Here is a 21727-nt window from a genome sequence, read left to right on the forward strand (position 1 = left end):
AGCTAAATACAGTTACAGAGAGTGTTATAATAAGACATTCCATATTCCTACTAGGAAGGCGCCTATGAGCTCTGTTGTCTGGCACGGGTGACCCCGCCAGGAGTACTACTCCCACCAGCTTAGCTCATTGGATCACCAAGGCTTGCAAGCTCCCTCACCACTTCAAGGTGAAGTCACCCTAACCCAATTACTTACCCAAATCCTTAATTTACCTTTCCTTCACTTAAACCTACCTAGAACTCTTAAAACTTTGAGTCTGAGCTATTCCGGGTTTCCCTTTTGTGGGGTGTGCCCCCGTGATGATGTTATTATGTCGGAGGATCGGCTGGTCACTTGCTAGGTGGTTATGTGTGACTCCACGCCGGAGGTGGTTGGCCGAGATACAGCCGGACCTTGGGGTGTTACTTCGTGACGCCAGTGTCGGTTGGGCACACATGTGCTGCTTTTATTTGACAAGGCCGGTTGTACCCTTTTCCCCTGTGGTCGGTGTCCTGCCGGGTTGCTACAGGGTCCCTTGGGTTAGAGTGATCACGAATGGCCAGAGTGGTGTAGTGACCCTCCCGGACTATCGGATCTGCCACCCACAAAAAGGGGAGGTGTCCCAAGGTTGCGGTGTGTGCTGTGTGGGTGGATAGTGAGAAATCAGAGTCTCTTTAACGTGAAGAAGACTGGTTTACTTGAAGTTGCAAATGTGCAGCAGGTCATACAGATTCAACAGTATGAGGTTTCTCTGGATAAAACACTTGATAACACACTTGACAATAGTTCCAAATAAATACTTGACAATACAGCAACCTGATCTGTAGTAAAAGTGCAGTGTAGGATATAGTCGTACCGACTGGGTAGTGTGCTGACAAAGAAGCAGAGTAGTAGAGAGGAGGATGCTGTTAGAGTCTCAACCCAGGTAGTACTGTGCTCTGCCGGGAGGTTGGAGGATAAGGTAGAATACTTAAGAAGAACACCTGTGCCCGTGTATTGACATTTGCTTAGTCTTCACGCCACCTTATGCCCACTAGACTTGGCTGAACCTTCCTAGAGGGGGACACAGCCCCCAGATCTTGTTACCTGGGATGAGCGGAATGCTGAGGGTTCCCTGCTGACACCCGCGTAGCGAGAGAGAGTTCCTAGGCTTTGGGCAACTTTGCTCTATCCGGATCAGTTCCTAGCTCTTTGGCTTTTGTTGTGGATACTGTCCTGCTCTGTTACTTCTCCTAGTCCACGGCGTGGGTTGAGGTTGTCTCTGGCTTGTCCTCTCCTAAGAGGGATTAAACAGTGCATAGTGCTGTGTAGCGTTACTAACAAGAAAGTTGATAGAGGTGTACTGTCTTGCGCCCTTCCCATAAAGGGTTCTAGCTAAGACTGAGCTTGAGGGTACGGGGACTTGGCAGAGGGCCAGGGCCCAGATGGGACCACTGTGGAGAGATATCTTGTCCTTCCTCCACAATGCCCAACACGAAAGAGCTTTGCTCCTCCTCCACCCACGTGACTTACTACCTCTAGCGTAACCAATGTTTGCTGTGAGTGGGTGAAGAGTTCTACAGAAGAAACAAGTAGAGAGTTGATAGGAGAGAAGAAAGACAGGTTCCTACTGGTCTGCAGATTCAGGTGACACACAAAGAAGCAATAACCCTTTACATCCTTCAGCTGTGCGGCTTTCAAATACACATATACAATACAGCGACATCTAGGGGCGAACTTTAGTACTACTTTCATCACCACACAAGTACAATAAGTGCAGACTTTTTGCGAAGGGTGTATATAACTTTAACACCCGTGGTAGGACACCATACTTTTTTGCCCAGGAACCATTCCCTGTAATATCACCATGCCCATAGTGCCCCTCACATTCCCCATACAAGAACTCCAGCACTCCCAGGTCCCCCCATTCAACATGATTAATGCCTCAGCTGAGTCTCCTATCCTGTGACCTGACAGCAGTCTAAACTGCAGGGACCTCAGAGCAATAGTCAGGAAGAGAAGATCCAGGACAGGCACAGTGCAGCATCGCAGTGTGTTTGGGACAGCACAGCACTATAGATAACAGTGTGCGCCGTTTTTTTAACTGTTTGAGCCACTATGGGCCCCCTAAGAGCTTCAGGCAGCTGCCCCAAACAACAATCTGCAACTGCTGACCTCTGACCTCAGGAGCCGGAGAAGAGCCATAAAACAGGCTGCTCTGTTAACTCTTTCAGTACTGCAGAATGTAGAGTATTACTGTGCATCACTTACGTTCTGCAATACAGAAAGAGTTAACAGCAGAGCAGAACAGTGCAGAGAAGTGCAGAGAAGACATAATATAGCGTCCCCGCTGCTGTTAACTTTTTTTCTACAGTGTGTAAGTGATGTAGAGTATAATAACTCTGCATTATTGAAAGGGTTAACAGCAGGAGACACTATATCTACGTCTTATGTGATGTGAATACCTGTGAATACGAGGCTTCCAGTGCCTCCTCAGCGCTTCTCATGAGGCAACTAACTGGAAACATGGCTGGGCACTGAGCCGTAACTAGTTGTAATGATAATGACACAGGACGCTGATGCCGCCCCCCTCAAGGGCTGTGTTATCTGCCGCTTGAGGCGAAGACTTCACTTCGCCTCATGGCAGATACAGGCCTGGTCCCGTCACCCATTTCTAATCCAGGCCCACCCCAGCTTCTTACGTGGACCCTCCCTTCGCCATTCCCAGCCAAGGCCCACCCCAGCCTCCTAGCGTGGATCCTCCCATCGCCCTTCCCAACCCTGGCCCACCCCAGCCCCCTAACATGGACCCTCCTGTCACCCTTCCCAGGATCACCCCAGCCCCCAAACGCGGACCTACTTGTGCCCTGGAAAACATGGTACCAACCATAGACTGCAGGGTAGGACTCCCTAGGGCTGCAACCAACTTCTTCAGCTACCGGTATTCAAATGCCAATCGATTTTGAGCATATTCGAGAAGCGCTCATCTCTAGTTGCGACCTGTAACCGCAGCTCAGCTCCGATTTTAGTGAACAGGAGCTGATCAGTGACTGGTGACCCATCCTGTGGATAGCTTATCAGTCTAAAAAATAATGTGAAAACACCAAAAAAACTAAAAAAAATATATATATATGAAACATGTTTAACATAAACCAGACAGCAAGTGGGCCTCTCCAATGTCGGGGCTGATTGTTATTCCCAGTCCCGCCCGTATGCAGCCTTGTCCTTCTTTCTCCTCTCTGTCAATCATCTTCTTTCCCCTTTTTCTTTGTTCCTCCATCTCTCCTGTCTTCTCTTCTGTATCCTGCCCTCCCTGGCAGCCGCTCGCTCTCCCCTCCTACTATTTGCCCTTTTTCTTTCGTTTATTGGCAAATGTCAGGATAATTGGAATTCGTGTCAGAGAATCCAAACCTGACCATAAAGCGCTGTCTGAGAGGAGGAAATCTCCCGAACATCATTGATGGGAGCGTGCTGACATCACTGTGGACATAGCAGTGATTTGTATACTCTATGGAAAGTCATGAATGAAGAGTGATGTCATCTTATAATGAGGAGGGAGAAGAAACGGATGAGTCATGCCATAGCGTCTTCAGAGCTCCGCATCCACTGCCATCTCCTTCCCCCCATCCTCACCCTTCATCGACCAGTGACATCAGTCACCTCTTGCTTACCTCCTCATGTCTAGGAAAGGAGCGGATCCAGCAGATGATGCTACTACAGTATAAACTAAGCTGTGTTTACAGCTGGCGATTTCTGATGTCATTCCTTCTTATCTGTTATTTGTAATCTCATTAATTGTTACTTTTGATGTCATCAAAACAACATTGTAAAATATGATAATTAAAGGTTATTTTGTAGGTGACAGGTTAAGAGCCTTAGGCATGCCTACTATATTTGATGTTATTTGTCCCATGTAATGAGTTTCAGGGGGTGGATTTTATAAATGCTTTACTTGGTAGATAAAGGCGGTGCTTAAATTGTTCAATTAGTGTAAATTTAAATATTGTGAGGTTTGCTGTGGGGAAACTGATTTTCTCCAGCACCACCACAGGTAAAATGAAGTATTACACGGTAGTCATTAAAGGAGAAGTCCAGCTTTTTCGCACTCTGAGGACTGTCAGGACCCCCGCCCCGGGTTTGATGACATCACGACTGCCCCAGCTGCTAAACTGGCCGCTCAGCCAATCAGTGACTGGAGTGGCGTCCAACCCCAAGTCACTGACTGGCTGAGCGGCCATTCCATCAGCTGGGTCGTGACCCGGAGTTCGGTGGGTTCAAGGAGAGGTAAGTTAGTAATTGGGATAAATTTCTCCCCCCACCCTGCAGGATGCCGGAGTTTAGGAAACGCCGGACTTCTCCTTTAAAATCAATGTACTGTTTGTGTACTGCAGTGCTTCTCAAACTTTGAGGCGTCCCCTAGTAACTGGTGAAGCAGTTTTCACAAATGTGACTACAGTGAAATCTTGGATAATGATCATAATTTGTTCCAAGAACATGCTTGTAATCCGAATCACTTGTATATCAAACCAGATTTTCTTATAAGAAATAAGTAAAACGCAGGCAATCCTTTCCACAACCCAAAAAAAAGGTGAGGTGTTCTGTATGAATAAAGAAGACTGTATCCGTAAATAAGGGGTTAATCAGTTAACTCTTCCTACATACACAACTCCCCAGGTGGCTGCAAACCTGCTGTTACTAGTGCCGGCTACCTGGAGCAGCTATTGGTGAAAGGGTTATTTAACAGATCACAGCAAAGCAGTGGTCATACACCATAAAGCACCATGTGTAACCAAGCACCAAAGCACCAAGCGCCAGTCTAGGCCCTGGGGAGTTGAAGCACTCGCCACTTGGGTTATGTCTGTGCACACAGGATCTAGGCTGCCAGCACGGCAGTAGGAGGGTGCCACAGCCTCACTCACACTCAGTCCTCAGGCAGCAGGGAGAGGAGATAAGCCCGAGCTGCTCGCTTCCACAGGAGGATCTCCACAGTTCTACAGGGTCCCTGACGCGAATGGGCACCAGAGGAGAGAAGGCGGAAGGAGTTGATCAGGCAGCAGTGGGTAAAGTGAGAGAGCTTTCTACCCAGTACAGTATCAGGAGGGGGACACGGGGGTGCTGGGTCATCCGACCACAGAGAGGGACACCAGGAAGGAGCTCAGGGCCCCAGGCTACCGCCCGAAACCGACCTATTATAATCCACTACTGGGTGGCCAAACACCTTCAATAGCTGTTGGCTGACAGCAATCTCTCCTATTTATCCCATAAACATGAATATTTGGAAAGGCCAAACACCCGTGTTTTAGCCAAACATCTCCAGAAGAGGTTTCTCTCTCTGAGAACAAAAGGGTCAGGAGGTTGAAATACAACTTGACTAATTCTTCTATTCCCAACCTCATCTGTTGGGGGAGAGTTGGGAAGCCCCCTTACACTGTACAGAGCTGAGTTGATGAGTTCGGACTGGAGTATAGGTACCTTAATCCTATCTAGTCTAAAATTCTTTTTCTCAAACAAAGCAATGGCTCCATTTCCTCCACCCTACTTCTCTTGTGCAATTAAAAGGAAGAATTTTATATATATATATATATATATATATTTAGCTTACATATAGTGATGGTTCGGAAGCTGTTTAATGCATATACATAATTACCTCTGTTCTTTACACAAGTCAGTCCTAGTATCTTTATAATTGATGGTACGGCATTATCTGCCATTTACTGTAAAGCGTGTGGTTAGTTAAGTGATGAGGGGTCATGGAAATGTTATTATGGATGACAAATGCTCATTTCTTATCATGTGGGATTGTCAGATCCATTCCAGTATTGTAAAGGAATTCTTCTCCATCAATTTTTTTTGTGGGGGGGGGGGGCAATATAGGTGTTTTGCTTGTCATTAGGCTACAAAGTGTCAAATTATAAAATTCTCTCTGTCCACCAATCTACTTTATCACTAAATCAGCCGATCACATTTACAAGGTTAAAAGACAATGATAATTTCATGCTCTTTTCAAAACACCCACTGTGAGGCGCTGTTCATTCTCACTTTTGTGGTATATAAAGTTGTCTACACCAGAAACTGGGAAAATGTAGTCAAATTTAGGTTGCAGGCTACATGCAGACTTAAACCGTCCAGTGACCTACAGCATTAGTATGCCCCAGCTTTAGTGACTGGTTGCAGTATTAGCATGGCACAGCATTAGTGACTGGCTACAGCATTGGCATGGCACAGCATAAGTGACTGGTTACAGCATTGGCATGGCACAACATTAGTGACTGGCTGCAGCATTGGCATGGCACAGCATTAGTGACTGGCTGCAGCATTGGCATGGCACAGCATAAGTGACTGGTTACAGCATTGGCATGGCACAGCATTAGTGACTGGCTGTAGCACTGGCATTGCAGGGCATTAGTGACTGGCTACAGCATTGGCATGGCACAGCATTAGTGACTGGCTACGGGTATGTGCGGCTCTCATACTGTTGTGGGGGTATGTGCAGATATTAGACTGTTCAGGGGGCATCTAGAACTACCATACTGTTATGAGGGTGTCTGTGACTGTCATACTGTTCTGGAGGCATCCCTGGCTGGCATTTTGTTATATGTGTGGTGTACCCCCAGAGGTGTTATATCGGAGGGATGGCCGGTCACTTGCTAGGTGTGACGTCACTCCTGTGGTGGATGGCCGAGGTACAGCCGGATCTTATTATGTTGTCACATGACGCCAGTGCCTGGTGGGCACACAGGTGTGATGGCAAGCCTGATTTTAGTAGGTAAAGACGGTTGTACCCTTTTCCCCTGTGGTCGGTGTCCTGCCGCGCTGCTACTGGGTCCCTTGGGATAGTGTCACAGATGAGGTAGTCACGGATGGCCAGAGCGGTGTAATGACCCTCCCGGATAGTAGGACCCGCCACCCACAGAAAGGCGAAGTGTCCTAAGGTTGCGGTGTATCTGCTGTGTAGGTGGTGACGAATAATCACAGGCTCTGAGATAACATTGAGTTAATTTACTACTTGTATATGTGCAGCAGGTAATACAGAAGATCTTTTATATACACTTGACAAAGTTCCAATAAAGATTTGAACATAGGAAAACCAGATCTGTAGGATAAGTGCAGTGTAGGAGATAGTTGTGTTGGTAGAGTTGTGTTGAGGTAGAGTAGCAGAGAGGAGGATGCCGTGAGAGTCTCAACCCATGTAGTAATGTGCTCTGCCGGGATGTTGGAGGATACAATAGTAGACTTGTAGAAGAAGAAGAAGAACACCTGTGCCTGTGTATTGATCTTTACTTTAGTTTTCGCACCCCCTTATGCCCACTAGCGTTGGTCGAACTGTACTAATGGGTGACACAGGCTCCAGACCTTGTTACCTGGGTTGAGCGGAATGCTGAGGGTTCCCTGCTGACACCCGTGCTGCGAGATGGAGTTCATAGGCTTACTGCAACTTTGCTCGACCCGGATCAGTTCCTAGCTCTTTGGCTCTATAGTGGATACTGTCCTGCACTGTGACTTCTCCTTGTCCACGGCATGGGTTGAGGGTATCTTTTGGCTAGTCCTCTCCTGAGAGGTTTAACACTGCATAGTGCTTTGTGTGGGTACTGGTAAGAAGGTTGGTAATAGTGTGCTGTCCTGCGTCCTACCCATGCGGGGTACTGGCTAAGACTGACTTCTGGAACCTGGCAGAGGGCCAGGGCCCGGACAAGACTGCTGTGGAGAGCTCTCTAGCTTGTGTCCTTTCTCCACAGTGTCCCGAATGGAAAGATCTTGCTCCTCCCCCACCCATGGGACTAACTTCCTCTACAGCGTATAGGGTGCGCTGTGATTGGGTTAACAGAGTGTAATAGAAGAACAGAGAGGAGAGGTAATAGGAAAGAAGAAAGCAGAAATCCTACTGGTCTACAGATTCTGGTACACATAAAAACAATAACTCTTTGTGATCCTTCAGCTGTGCAGCTTCCATATACCAATACATAATACAGCGACATCTAATGGTCAACTTTTAATACTACTTGCACCATAATAAGACCACGAAAAGTACAGACTTTTGCAAAGGGTGTATATAATAGAAGCACCCTTAGTGGGACACCACATATGGGCACATTTGTGGCTGCCATACTGTTACAGAGGCATCAGCATAGGGCATATGAGCCTGACACACAGAGAACCTTAGTGGATTAAACACAGATATATTGGGACTCCCTTTTACTCAGGGAAAGGCATACAGGACCAATTCACATACCTGATGCCCAGAACTATAGCTGTAGGGGGTCTAGGTAACTAAGGGGACCTCCCTCTTTGACATATATGACACCAGTATAATAAATCTCAGATTTAGGGGGGTAGTTATGTTACGGATCTTCACATTGGGACCCAGGAGCTTTATGTTACATCTCTGCGCCCAACCTTTGACTCCTAGGTATGCTGGACTATGTAGTTCCATAGCGTTCGGCGGTCTGGAGGTGGCCTGAGTCTCATGCAAATTGATCAAGTAGCTGAGACGTCTAGATTGAATCACTTGTTCGCATTTAGACCACGATAAAACTCCAATGTAGAAGATGAAGGGATTCTTCCAGCGTCCAGCAATCCATCACTATGTCTCTCTAGCCTTAAGTGTTCTCTCAGTGCTCAGTCGTCCATTATTAAGCGTCGTCTCCTGGAAGCCGGAGAGGTAAAGCAGTGAGATAGCCGGTTATCGACCCCCAGACAGACAGAGTTTGGCTGCGCTCTGAAACCAAACACCGGCCAGATTGTGCTGTTGTCAGACACTTGCTTCCATGTATTTTTAATGAGCGGAGATGCGCAGCCGAGAGGAAGGAGCTTAGTTTTTTAGAGGGAGGCAGAGGGGTAAGGCGGAGGCCTCCAGTCCGATCAGATGGAATCCAGCGAGGATGATGGGAGCTGGCTGGAGAACCAGTGGGAGGAATGGTACGTAGGTCTGCGGTCCAGCTCAGGCAGGGCCTCACTCATATCACGCTTCTCTTATACTTTATTATTGTGCTTTTTATATAAAATTGTCTTTTAGCTGTTCTTCTACCTGGGAGCTATTATTGGCTTTTAATCGATTGCTCATAGGGCTTATGGTATGCATTACATGTCAGTATAGGCTATCCGGTATCATGTTCGATATCAGTGCTATGTTAACTCTTTCCATTCTAGATAAGCAGCTGAATGTTCTAGTCACGAGTAGGGAAATTCTTACCAAACAGCTAAATGACTCAGGGATCAGGGATATGGAGCGTCATGTACCCCCCATATATCCTGTGTTATGTGGTGGGGGTTGCGGGGTGGGGAGAAGATCACCTATGGGAAAAATGAAAATAAGTTTGATTCAAGATGGCGGCTGTAAAGATGTAAATAGATGATTGATACGTAGACAGATAGATAGATAATTGACAAATAGATAGGTAGATGATTGATTGATACATAGATAGATATGAATATACATATTAGACACAGATAGGCACTAATTGTCCTTCACTAATACATTGATACTGCGTAAGTAGGTAGAGAAGTAAATAGATAGTTACATAGACTGCTTTTACGTAGGTTAACTCTTTCTGTGCTAGACAAGGTAGCTGAATATTATAGTCTGGGCTATGGAAATTCTCAGCAAACAGCTGGTTCAGGGATGAGGCATATGGCGTATTATATACATGACATTTATTATTTATTATCCCATAAGCAGTTGCAGATTGTAGTCACTTACGGGCCGAACCGCACCTGTTTAAGAGGCCTTTATACAGCTCGATAAGTTGAAGGCCGGTCTAGTGAATGTTCATGTGCCCCGTTTAATTCATCATTATCGGCCTCACAGCCCCCGATAACAATAGATTAAGGGTCCTATCACACGGCCCAGTATAAGGCCATGCAAGGATGCAAGCGAGTGTCGATCAGGGAGATCAGCACTCGTTTGCAGTGCCTTCAAAAGACACTATGAATCGAGCCCCCGGGCTGCACAAATGATCATTGTATCAGTTGTACGCCCATTTAAATCTATTGCTATCGGCTGCACATGCCCAATTTACACAGAGAGATGTGCAACCAATTGTGATAGATTTTAAAGCCCATACAAAAGATGTGTTCAGCCAAGGATCAGGTGTTTACCTGAGTTGATTATTGAGAACACGTGTTCCTAGGAACACTTATATTTGTCCAATAATGGGCGCGTGTAAAGGGGTCTTACTCCAGTCCCTGTCCACAGTGGGACACAGGTTAATTTAGTATAATTTCTAATAATATCATACAATCGGCCTGAAATGGGTGATATTTTAAGTCACAGAGAAATCATAGAAAAGTATGTTAAACTTTCTTGTATAAGTAGAGAATCTTTCAAAAAGAAGTAAAATCTGCTTCTATTACTTTGTGAAATTCAACATTAATATCATTAATAAAAGGACTGTTGAGGATTCCAGAGATTTTATTTTTATCCCACTCTATACTATGCTTTTTCATAGGCTGTGAACGGACCTGAGCTGCAATACCAGATACTACCTATGTACAAGGGTGGTGCTGTTTCTAACCCATTATTACCTTTTTTCATAGGGAAGCTGTAAGATTGAAAATGCAGTTTATTCTGCAGGCAGCATGTTATACAGCAGGAGGCGCTCAGCTGATTGATATATAGTTTTGGGGGTGAAAGTTCCAGAAAAACGTATTATTTTATTTATGTACATTTCAGTTCATTCTGGGCCAAGCACAGTGTCGGACTAAGGTATCTAGGGCCCACCAGAGGAAATGATCCTAGGGGCCCACCAACAGTGAGAAAAGACATGTGAATCAGTATTTACAGGGGCGTAGCTAATGTCTTCTGGGCCCTGGTGCGAGACGTCAACTTGGGCCCCCCCCCCTTTCACGGCCAAGTGATGCTACTGGTATATATATATATATATATATATATATATATATATATATATATATATCCCAAGACATATATTATCAATAACACCATCATATAGGAAGAAAAAATATTATCACCATACATATTACCGCCATACTGTTACTGACCAAATCCTGTATACTGAGACCAATATTACCAATAATACCAGTATACAAGGGGAAAATATTACCGCCACGCCACAACCATACCATCTCCACCATATTGTTACTGACAAAATCCTGTATACTGAGACCAATAAAACACAGTACCAGATAAAAGTAACAAATATTACCACCACATACTAACTTACACCACCACATACTGACTAATACCACCACTGACTAACACCACCGCTATTGAACACTGCTATTGAAAAATCCACTGTACACAGATCACTACCACCTCATCCAGTCATATAGAGGTGGACGCAGCTCTACATAGGCTCTGTACACCATATACATTACAGTGCAGTTACATCAGGTGACTCACAGGGGACGTCTTCCCTTTTCATTTTCTTTTCTCCATCTGCCCTGGGCCGTTATGAGAACTTCTCTGAGCCACGAATCCACAGAATCTGCCAGACAGACATATTAGGCTCCTCACTCTGGCACCATCCTCATCTCTCTACAAACTTCTGTCTTCCTCCCTCCCTTATAGATGGCCCCTTCCCCTCCCCCCTTATATATGGTCCCCTCTCTCCCCCCTTATAGATGGCCCCTTCTCCCCCCCCCCCCCCTTATAGATGGCCCCCTCTCTTCAGCCCCCCCCTTTATAGATGGCCCCCCTCTTCCCTCTGTGCAGAGAAGGTAAAAAAAAAACACAACTCACCTGACAACCCGCTTCCCGGCGATCCTTTCTTCTCCTGGACTGGCCCCTGGTTGATGTGCAGCTGCCAGGGGTGTCCCGTCCTATCCCCAGCAGTGCGCACATCAGAGAGCTCCCTGTGCGCCGGGGCTGAGACTTCCGGCACAGGAGCGTCTCTAACGTGCACTTCCTCTGTGCCGGAATTAAGGGCCCCAGGCGGCACAGGGAGCTCTCTGATGTGCGCACTGCCGGGGATAAGACGGGACACCCCCAGCAGCCGCACATCAGCCGGGGGCCAGCACGAGTAATCCATGGGGGAGCAGTGCAGTGGCAAGGGGGGGCCTCGCGGGCCCCCCCTCGTGGCGGGCCGGGTCGCAGCGGCAACCGCTGCGACCCTGGTAGCTACGCCACTGTTTGTGCATGTTGTAAAGCTGGGGGCCCACCGGAGGATCCTCTGGTCCTCTGGTGGGCCAGTCCGACACTGGCTAAGCAGTCAAGTGGGCAGGCCTATGCTAAATAGTCAAGTGGGTGGACCTACTCAGTAATTGGCAACTCTCTCTTTATATATCTACTGTACATGTGTGCAGAGAGAGCAGCCAATACAAGTTAAATGTGGCATTACGGCAGCCATCCAAATGCTCGGCTATAAGTCTAATACATAGAGGGGCCTGGTCATCCAGAGCTGGCTCATAGAGGGGAATCCTGTGTGGGGACCCCCCTCTGTCATGTGAACATAGGGTACTAAGATAGTCCCTTTAAACATTCTCAGAAATAGTTTGTCCCTTTAAGGCTCCCTGTGTGTTGTGTCTGAGAGGCACTGCCATAGGGAGGAGGGAAAGCCGATAATTACAGGAAGTCAGCATTATTTATGCTGCACTATGACTTGCTAAATTGGAGCTTGTAGGATGACTGCGTTCCCCTGGGCACAGCAGGATGCCAGTGTATCATCGTGGATGAATTATGGGTTAGAAAGCCGCTCTGCAGCATCAGAGGTGCTTGTATTCTGCTTGTATACAGGGAGTTAATGACAACCAGGTACTTGCAATATCACAGATGTCTATATTACATTATACATGTAATAACAAGCATTGTCCATTGCGACCTTGCCCGACCTTTCAATGACATTTATTAGATTGGATGCTGAACAGCCCGGTATTTGCATCTGGTGATTTGCATAAAAGGGACCCGGCGCTTGTCCATCCCATCTAGTTCTGTCTCTGTGAGATAACGCGGCCACTCGCTTTTCTTGTCTTTGAAATATTTGCATGAGCTGTGAATTGGCTTCAGGGATTTACTGTCTGTCTGTTTTCTGACTGACTGCCAGAGACTTCAAATAATGCATGAATGCCCCCTGTGCATTAGAGAGGAGAATCCAGAGATTTATACAAGCATATATAATAATGGCGGATGGGATTACTTCTGCTGCGTAAGATTACTGCTTTGTGATGGCTCATTATATATTTACAACATGACAAGAGGTAATAATAGGATAAGGAAGGCTGCAAGGTAAGGAGGGTAAGGAAAGCAGAGGTGAGGAGGGCTGGAGGGTAAGGAGGGTAAGGGTGAGTAGGGCTGAAGGCTTAGGAAGGTATGGGTAAGGACAGTAGGAGTGAGGGTAGGGAATGCAGGGGTGAGGAGTGTAAGGAAGGTAGGAGTGTGTAGGGCTAAAGGGTAAGGAAGGTGGCAATAAGGTTAAAGTGTCACTGTCGTTATAGCTTTCAAAATCTAAATCAATGGTAGATGTGATATAAAGCAAGTTTGTAATATACATTCATTATTTTTTTTTGCTGTTATCATGCTGTAAAACAAAGCTGTACTTACCAGAAATCCAGGTCCAGTCTCCTGAAGGCAGATTTTCTGACTTGTGCTGGTGGGAAAAAACAGACTAAACACAGGAATTCCATCCAGTACAGAGAGTCACGGCTCAATGTGTCCATCAGTCACATGACTGCCTTCTCTGTGAGCGCTCAGATGGCCTGGGATACACAGGACTTCCTGTTTTCTGACTCTTTGAAAACAGGAAGTGGGGTGTTTTCCATGATAACTAAAAAAAAAGAATGTATATTGTAAACTTGCTTTATATTACATCTACTGTTGATTGGGTGAGGAACGTAAGGAAGGGGTGGGGACACTGAGGAGGGCCGCAGGATAAGGAAGGTAAGGAGAGTAGGGGTAAAGATAAGGACAGTAGGGAGAGCTACAGTAGGGCTAGAGTAGGGTGTAAGGAAAGTAGGGTTGAGAAGACCAAAGGGTAAGGAAGGTAGGGGTAGGGAGGGCAGAAGGGTAAGAAGGTATGGGATAAGTAAGTTAAGGAAGGTAGGGGTAAGGGTATGGAAGACAGGGCTAAGGAGGGCTGCAGGATTAGGAGGGAAAGGAGGTAAGAAGAAAAAGGAGGTCCAAAGGTTAGAAGAAGGTTAGGGGTAAGGATAAGAAGGGTAGGTGTAAGTCAGGGGTGTGGAGCGCCGAAAGGTAAGGAAGGTTGGGGGAAGGAGGTCGGTAGGGTAAGGAGGGTAGGGGTAACGAGGGCTGCAGGGTAAGGGGGGTAAGAGAGTTAGTAGTAAGTAGGCTGCAGGGTAAAAAGGATAAGGATGGCCAAAGGTCAAAAAGGGTATGGGTAAGGAGGCCCAAAGAATAAAGAAAGGAGGACTGGAGGGTAAGGAGTGTGGTCGGTAAAAGTAAGGGGCCTGCAGGTATCTATAATATTACATCCTGTACGTGTTGCATGTTCAGACCTTATCTAGTGCCACAAAAGTCTATGGAGTCTATGAAGAGCGAGGCCCCATTTTCTTTCTCCTTACGATCTTTTATGGGGAGCATATTTTTTGACCTTTGTTGTACAGAGCTAATGGGTCACATAGGCATCTCCTTACTATAATCTTAGAAATTGCTCTTGTCTTCACTTGAGAACCTGGTGAAGAGAAAACGTGATATGTTTGGAGGTCTAGCTACTACAATATAAGGGGGGGGGGGGGGCTCGGCGTGCGTGATTGGGGCTGCTGACCATTATTGTGGCTAGAAGAGGCTGCCATCTGTTATATAACAATAACACTGGATATTCCAACTTACACTGTGAATATATTACACAGGGAATCTAGGACTAAGGAGTGAAAATCCTTTCCTATGCATCTAATAATCTGGTCATTTTAATAACCAGTCTTATAATTTAGAGGAATTAAAGTGATGGCTTCTATAATTTACTGTGAGATCATTAGAGCCAAGTCGGTGAGATACTCAGTGGGGATAGGCCGACTATGGTCAGCGGTACAGGCTTATAGTGTCATGTCTTTATTATTCAATTACTGTTTTCTTGGTTAAAATAAATCATTAATTATCCTGTAAATAAATAAACATAATGAATCTGAGTTAATTCAGTTAGAAGAGCTGGAGAGTTTGTTGTAGATGACTTAGGGTGGGGTAATGGCTGACCAAGGAGAGCAAACCGAAACATGAATTTGGGCTTAACCCAATTTTAAAGGGCATTCTGGCAAATACTTCTTTTTTTTTTTACATTTTTCTAAAGGGGTATTTCCACCGGGTATATTGGGGGGTGGGGAGGAACAACTGCTAATGCAATCTCAAGAATGGGGACGAGCTTATGCGGCTCCATTCATTCTCTATGGAGTTACCAAAGAAAGTTGAAAGTTATTCTGCTGTCTTTGGCAGTACCATGGAGAATGAATAGAGCTGCAGCCCTCAGCTTGAGATCGCAAGATCAAACCCCCCACAATCTCTTAGGGTACTATTACACGGAACAATAATTGTTGTATTTATTACACGGAGCGATAATCGGCCGAATCAGCCCAATTTGGCCGATTATCGCTGTGTAATAAATACAACGATCAGTCGATGACAATAATCATCGGCTGATCTTTGATGTAGGTTGGAACCTAAATTTGTCGGGCGTCGACCGTGTATTGCTACCTGTTATAGCGGTGCACGGCTGACGATATACATTACCTATCCAGGCTGCAGGGCTCCTCTTGCGCTCTGCTTCTCCCTGGGTCTCGCGCGCTGCTGCTCCAGAGCGGCCTGTCTGAGCTGACAGGCCACTCTGAAGCTGGAGTGCGCGAGATGAGGGTAGAAGACCGCAAGAGGAGCCCTGCAGCCTTGACAAGTAATAAATAAAGTTAAGCAAGGGCTGCAAGGACATCGGTAACGATGTCCCTGCAGCCCTCGTTAAACAATAATCGGGCGTGTAATAGGCCCAGTAAACGAGCGGCGATCTAGCAGATGGGCGCTCGTTTACAGTTATTATTGGGCCTTCATCGGCCAGTGTAATAACACCATTAGGGTGGTATTACACAGTCCAATGATCATTGTAAGCAAAGCAAACGCTAGTCTGCTCACCAGGGCCGATTCTAGGTTTTCTGCTGTTTAAGGTGAAACCTGAAATGATGCCCCCCCCCCCCACACACACACACACACACACACATTGAAAATAATAATAAGTAAGGCTTGTGTGCAGAAAACCTGAACCCTATAACAATAGGTGCATACACAATCCAGCTCCAATCCGGCTAAATTACCCTGTTTATCACTACCTTCATCCTTGGTGAGGACAAGACAGAAAAAGATTTTAAGTTTCCAATTCCACCAGTGTGTATCCAAATCTTCAATCTTTTTTGTTTCTTCAAGAATTAAAGACCCTGACATATACAGTAGTCAATACATTGTGACTACTCCTGGTGATCTTATTCTTGGTCATACTATCATTACACAGTGTGCTCCATTTATAGGGGTACTGATGTCTAATGTGTAGTGATGTCTAAAGCATATACCAATACTCGCTAAGTGTTTGCAGTCCTGACTTCCTTGCATTCTACGTCTGTGTCCAGCTATCATTTGCAGGTCATGGGGTCAATGAAGTCAGTGGTGTGTAGCAGACAGTGTAATTTATGGCCACTCCAAAAAACACACCATCCTTCAGAGACTCTACAAATCTGTCAACTGAGTAATAAACTTATTTGGCCTCATGGTAGAAGCGGCCCTGCCGGCTACCAGCATACTCGAGTTGTTCTCATCTCTAGTTAAAAGTCTTCAACCAGAAGATCCCTGTGATTTCCGCAGGTGCCTGGTAGTCAATCATGGCAGGATGCCATGCAGTATAGCTTCTGTGCCTGTATGACCCCATGACCACATGGAGCCTTTAGTAAAAACATTCCATGATGTACTCATATGGGATGGAACATTAGGTGGTCCTATCTCATAAATATTAAACCCTACAGATAAGTGATTGGGTCCAAATTCACCTCTATATGGAATTGTCTTCTGCTGGGCCAGAGCCTGGGCTCACAGACTGATCATCTATTACTCCAGTGGGCTAATGCCACCATGAGAAGACGTCTCGCAGGCTCATCTTTCTCAAACTCAAATGACCAGTGTCCCAAAGAATTCCTTTATTCCAGTTATGTCTCCTCTATACATTAAGACATAACATAAGACATATAATATATATTAATCCACCTCGTGTAACTCTGCCAAAGTTTGACATTTTATCTGCATTTATTAATCCTCCCATGTGAAGAGTCCAACTTAATTTTATAGATGGAAAAACACTTCTGTAGGCAATGTCTTTGTCGATAGCAATAAAACATCTTATCAAGTCTTTCAGTAAATAATTCCACATCGGATACTGTGCTCCCCAGAGTCTGGTTACACTATATACTCAAGTCTAGCTGTATTTAAAGGGACAGACTTACCTAGATTGTTGTCTAAAATTCTTCAATTTTAAAATGTAGAAATGCAAAAGTAAATGAGATAGCAAATACATATTATAAAAAGGAGAACCTACAGCTATAGAGAGTATATAATGCATTGCATTGCAGACCAATAATATCTGGTGACATTGGTCGTGCGGCCATAGATCGCCAGGGATGGTGCTGGCTTATGACTTATATAAGTGGATGGATTTCTTGTGACTGCATGGAAGTTGCATGATGACGGAGATAATATGATGACAAGGATTGCTCTGTCCCACCAGGCTCACACATGACATTACCCTGGAGGAGTTTGAAGATGAAGACTTGTCCGAGATTACAGAGATCACCGATGAATGTGGAATCAGTTTGCACTGTAATGAGAGCCGGCACTGCAAGGTGAGTTACTGCAAACCCCACCACACTATCGATATATAGATACACAACATCTATGTTCATGCGTTTGTGTGCACAGTTATTGTTAGAGCCATAGGCTGTGTCCATGTTTGCCTGGCAGCTCTAGGGCAGCATCCAACTTCTCCAGTGGCCAGAAGTCAAACTTTCAGGTTAGGCCTGAACATTGCCAAATCTGAACGTTCGTCAGGTTGACTCAACACTACCCCTGACCCCTGTGGTGGTAAGAGCCTCTGCATATATATGCTGACAGCAAGCGGAGGTATGGTAACTTACTGAAGCTTTGAGTACATTAGAAGGTTGCATAACTTTTTTTTTGCAGAGATGAAACTTTATTAATAATTACTATTATCTATAGGTTAAGTTTAGAGGATACACACATGAATGGCTGCCAGGTCATATTCCTTTGTCCAATAGGTAAATGCTAAACAAGGGGAAGAGAAATGGCTCATAAAAAGGACATCTAGGACGAAACCCACCCCATCACCACAATAGGGACCCTCGCTATAGAGCAGCTTCAGAGACATTCAAGCAGCATATATCTCTTGCATGAACCCTTCACTGGTTCCCTTTAATAAATGTTGATTTTGATGGGTAGACTTTGGTCCCTCGCTGACCATGGGCTCAAGTGCCCTTAGGGACAGTCCTCCATTGTACCTATCAAGGTAAACCATTCCCTTAAAGTGGGTGTTCCCATATCAAGAAGATATGTGCTATCCACAGGATAACAAGCTGATTGGTGGGGGTCTGACCGATGGGACCCTCACTTATCATAAAAACTGAGGTTAAGATGTCCCATAGAATGAATGGAGCACACAACACATGGGCAGCCAGTGCGCCATTCATTCTCTGGGGGTTTTCTAACATTATTGAGAACTGCGATCTACAATAAAGCTTTTTTGGATAGAGGATAACCTCTTGAGATGGGAATACCACTTTAATTCCATATAAACAATACCAGTTAAGGCCCCTTTACCTGGGCTGATTATCGGCAAGGAGGGTTTTTAGAAATGTTCCTTCAGACAATAATCAGCTCGTGTAACAGTGTAAGGGCCCTATTACACCAACAGATTATCTGACAAATTTTTTTGAGCCAAAGCCAGAAACAGACTATAAATAGAGAACAGGTAATAAAGGAAGACTGAGATTTCTCCTCTTTTCAAATCCATCCCTGTCAGATAATCTGTTGGTGTAATAGGGCCCTAAGAGATCAAACAAGGAGAAAGAATATGTCCGCTTGTTGGCTGATCCCATCTTTTGTGGGGGGTCAGTAAAATTTATTGCTATCAGCTGCACAACTCTCTGCATAATCAGGGGATGTGCGGCCGATAGCAATACATTTAAATGGCCACACAAAAGACACAGTGATTGTTTCTGCTGCCGGCTGCGTGATCACTCTTTCCTTCTAAAGGTACTGTAATAGACTGCGGATCTCACTGATCAGTGCTCCCATTCGTCCTTGCACAGCCTTTTATCTGGCCGTGTAAAAGGACCCTAAAATGCTAGATTCTCAGAAAATCTGGATTATAGTTCAGTTACAGAATAGGATAGTTTTCTGCATTGCAAGATAACAGATTATCAGGTAGTTTAGTGCTAGAAGCAAGTGCTGAAAATTCTGAATTATCAGATATCGCAGAAGGGAGCACATATGCTCAGATTTAGATCAGTCTTATTTCCCTAGTCTTAGTAAACCTCTTTAAAGGGATTATCCAGCGCTACAAAAACATGGCCACTTTCTTCCAGAGACAGTCCCACTCTTGTCTCCAGCTTAGGAAGGGTTTTACTGCTCAGTTCCATTGAAGTGAATGGAGCTTAAAGGGGTTATCCAGCGCTACAAAAACATGGCTACTTTTCCCCTACTGTTGTCTCCAGTTTGGGTGGGGTTTTAAAACTCAGTTCTATTGAAGTAAATGGAGTTTAATTGCAAACCGCACCTGAACTGGAGACAACAGTAGGGGGAAAAGTGGCCATGTTTTTGTAGCGCTGGATAACCCCTTTAATTGCAAACCGCACCTGAACTGGAGACAAGAGTCGTGTTGTCTCTGAAAGAAAGTGGCCATGTTTTTGTAGCACTAGATAACCCCTTTAAAGCTGCCCGAATGCTGAGATGAGCTGCACACACCAGACACCCGAGGCTTTGCCTTCTCTGGTATAGGCAGTCAATAACAGTCTCTTTTTTGGTGCCTTCCCTAAACTTCATTACATATGCCATCCATATGGTACTACAGGGGGCCCAGCAGATGTCACAGGATTTTCTAAAGCTGTCATGCGTGGCTGCCAGCAGACGTCAGCTCCGCCATGATGAGGCTAATGGTACAGCAGATGGGTGGTGACCACTATCACCTACTGCTGTCCGGACAGGACGCTGGCACCAAAACCTGCCTGAACCCAAGATGACAGTTTGTGTTCTTCAGAATAATATCATCATCATCATCATCATTTTGTGTTGTTACCTCTACTAGACCACCTACGTATGTTCTTTTTTGAGTGGTCAGGAAGTCAGCCATTTCTATCCAAAGCATTACTATGTCCATAGTCATGTAAGTGTATGATATGACTACCAAGAAAGTAACATGTTTATTTGTATACCCCGTATCCACATCTCTCTGCGTTGGGTTTGTTTTGCCATGAGTTACCTGGCCGCTGCTTCTTTATGGCTATAGTGATAATATATTGCTATAACCTTAAGTAACTGGCAAATTTTAAAATTATCCCCTATAGAAAGGATAAAGAATAACAAACTGATAGGTGGAGGTCTGAGAACAATCCTGAGAACAAAGGGGAACTGTCCCCGGAAGGAATGGTGTGCACTGTGTGTATGCGTCCAGTGCTCTATTCATTCCCTATGGGATTCCTACATGAGTGCTGAGCAGACTGCTGCCTATTCCCGGTATAAAAATTATTTATCAATTCTTCTCCAGAAAAATACAGAAACTTGGAAGGACACTCACCAAAAAAATTCTTTATTCTTTATTTAGTCCATTTAAAATCCCAAATGATTCCACATGGACAGCATAGACGCTGGCACCATGTGGCAGTTACTTAAAATTATTGATTTAACTTTGTAGTAGAACTTTATTAAAGAAAATTATATTTTTTTATTTATTACATTTTTACATTGAAAACTCTGACCCTCTGTTGCCACTAATGGCTGTGCCGGGAACAAAGGGTTTCTTATAGGGGAACTATCAGCAAGTTAGATTATTCTTTCTAACCTGCCGATAGCCCCTTATAGCACAGCGCTGATCCCTGGCCTGGCCACAAGCACAAAACGTCCCTTCACAAGACCACCAGGGATGGCGTTACTAGACCATTTAAATGCCGCTGTCAGTTTTGCATTTAAATGTTGACTAATACCAGAGTACCAGGTACATCATGGGTCGCCAAGGGGTTAAATCAGCTGGTTTTAGAAAGTTATACAGACAAACTGAGAGAATACACCACCTCCTGCATGGCATACAGCAGCTGGCAAGTACTGGAAGGTTTGAGATTTTCAAATAGAAGTCATTTACAAACCTGACACCAGTTGATTTTGAAAAAAAAATCCTGGGGGGGGGGTGGGTAAAAACTACATTATTTTTAGCAGTTCCATTACAAAGTTATACAACTATGACAGAAATGTAAAGTTAAATTTTTTTTTGCCATAATGCCGCTTTAACCCCCACAGCCTTTTAGCTGTTAATGATTTTAAATAATATGTCATGTTTCAGGTAAATAACATTTCTACTAGTTTTATTATACTTTGCTTTTTACTTTCTCACCTGTTTACTGTCAGTGAATAGAAGCGGTTACAATTGTATCCAGTCTAGATAATGCTTTGTAAGCCAAAAAGCCTGGACTCCAGACGGATACCTTGTAGCAAACTACCAGAAAGATATGTTATTTATTAGTTTTTGTGATACATTGTTATTAGGATATATATATATATATATATATATATATATATATTATATATATATATGTATATATAAACTTGACATTGCCTGTA

The 21727-nt window shown here is 44.8% G+C and overlaps 1 protein-coding gene across 3 annotated transcripts in view; it reads left to right on the forward strand.

The window, feature by feature from the left end:
- MAPK8IP1 (mitogen-activated protein kinase 8 interacting protein 1) overlaps positions 1 to 21727 on the forward strand; it is a 61840-nt gene that overhangs the window by 12193 nt on the left and 27920 nt on the right. For 2 of the 3 annotated variants that reach the window (XM_069968216.1, XM_069968217.1), the window contains exon 2: positions 17610 to 17724. In XM_069968216.1, coding sequence (XP_069824317.1) covers positions 17610 to 17724 — 115 coding nt within the window. Of the gene's footprint in view, positions 1 to 8786; positions 8875 to 17609; positions 17725 to 21727 lie in introns of those variants that run through there. The other variant, XM_069968218.1, reaches the window with a different exon arrangement.

This window comes from Dendropsophus ebraccatus, chromosome 4 (assembly GCF_027789765.1).
Source record: "Dendropsophus ebraccatus isolate aDenEbr1 chromosome 4, aDenEbr1.pat, whole genome shotgun sequence".
Lineage (NCBI taxonomy): Eukaryota > Metazoa > Chordata > Amphibia > Anura > Hylidae > Dendropsophus > Dendropsophus ebraccatus.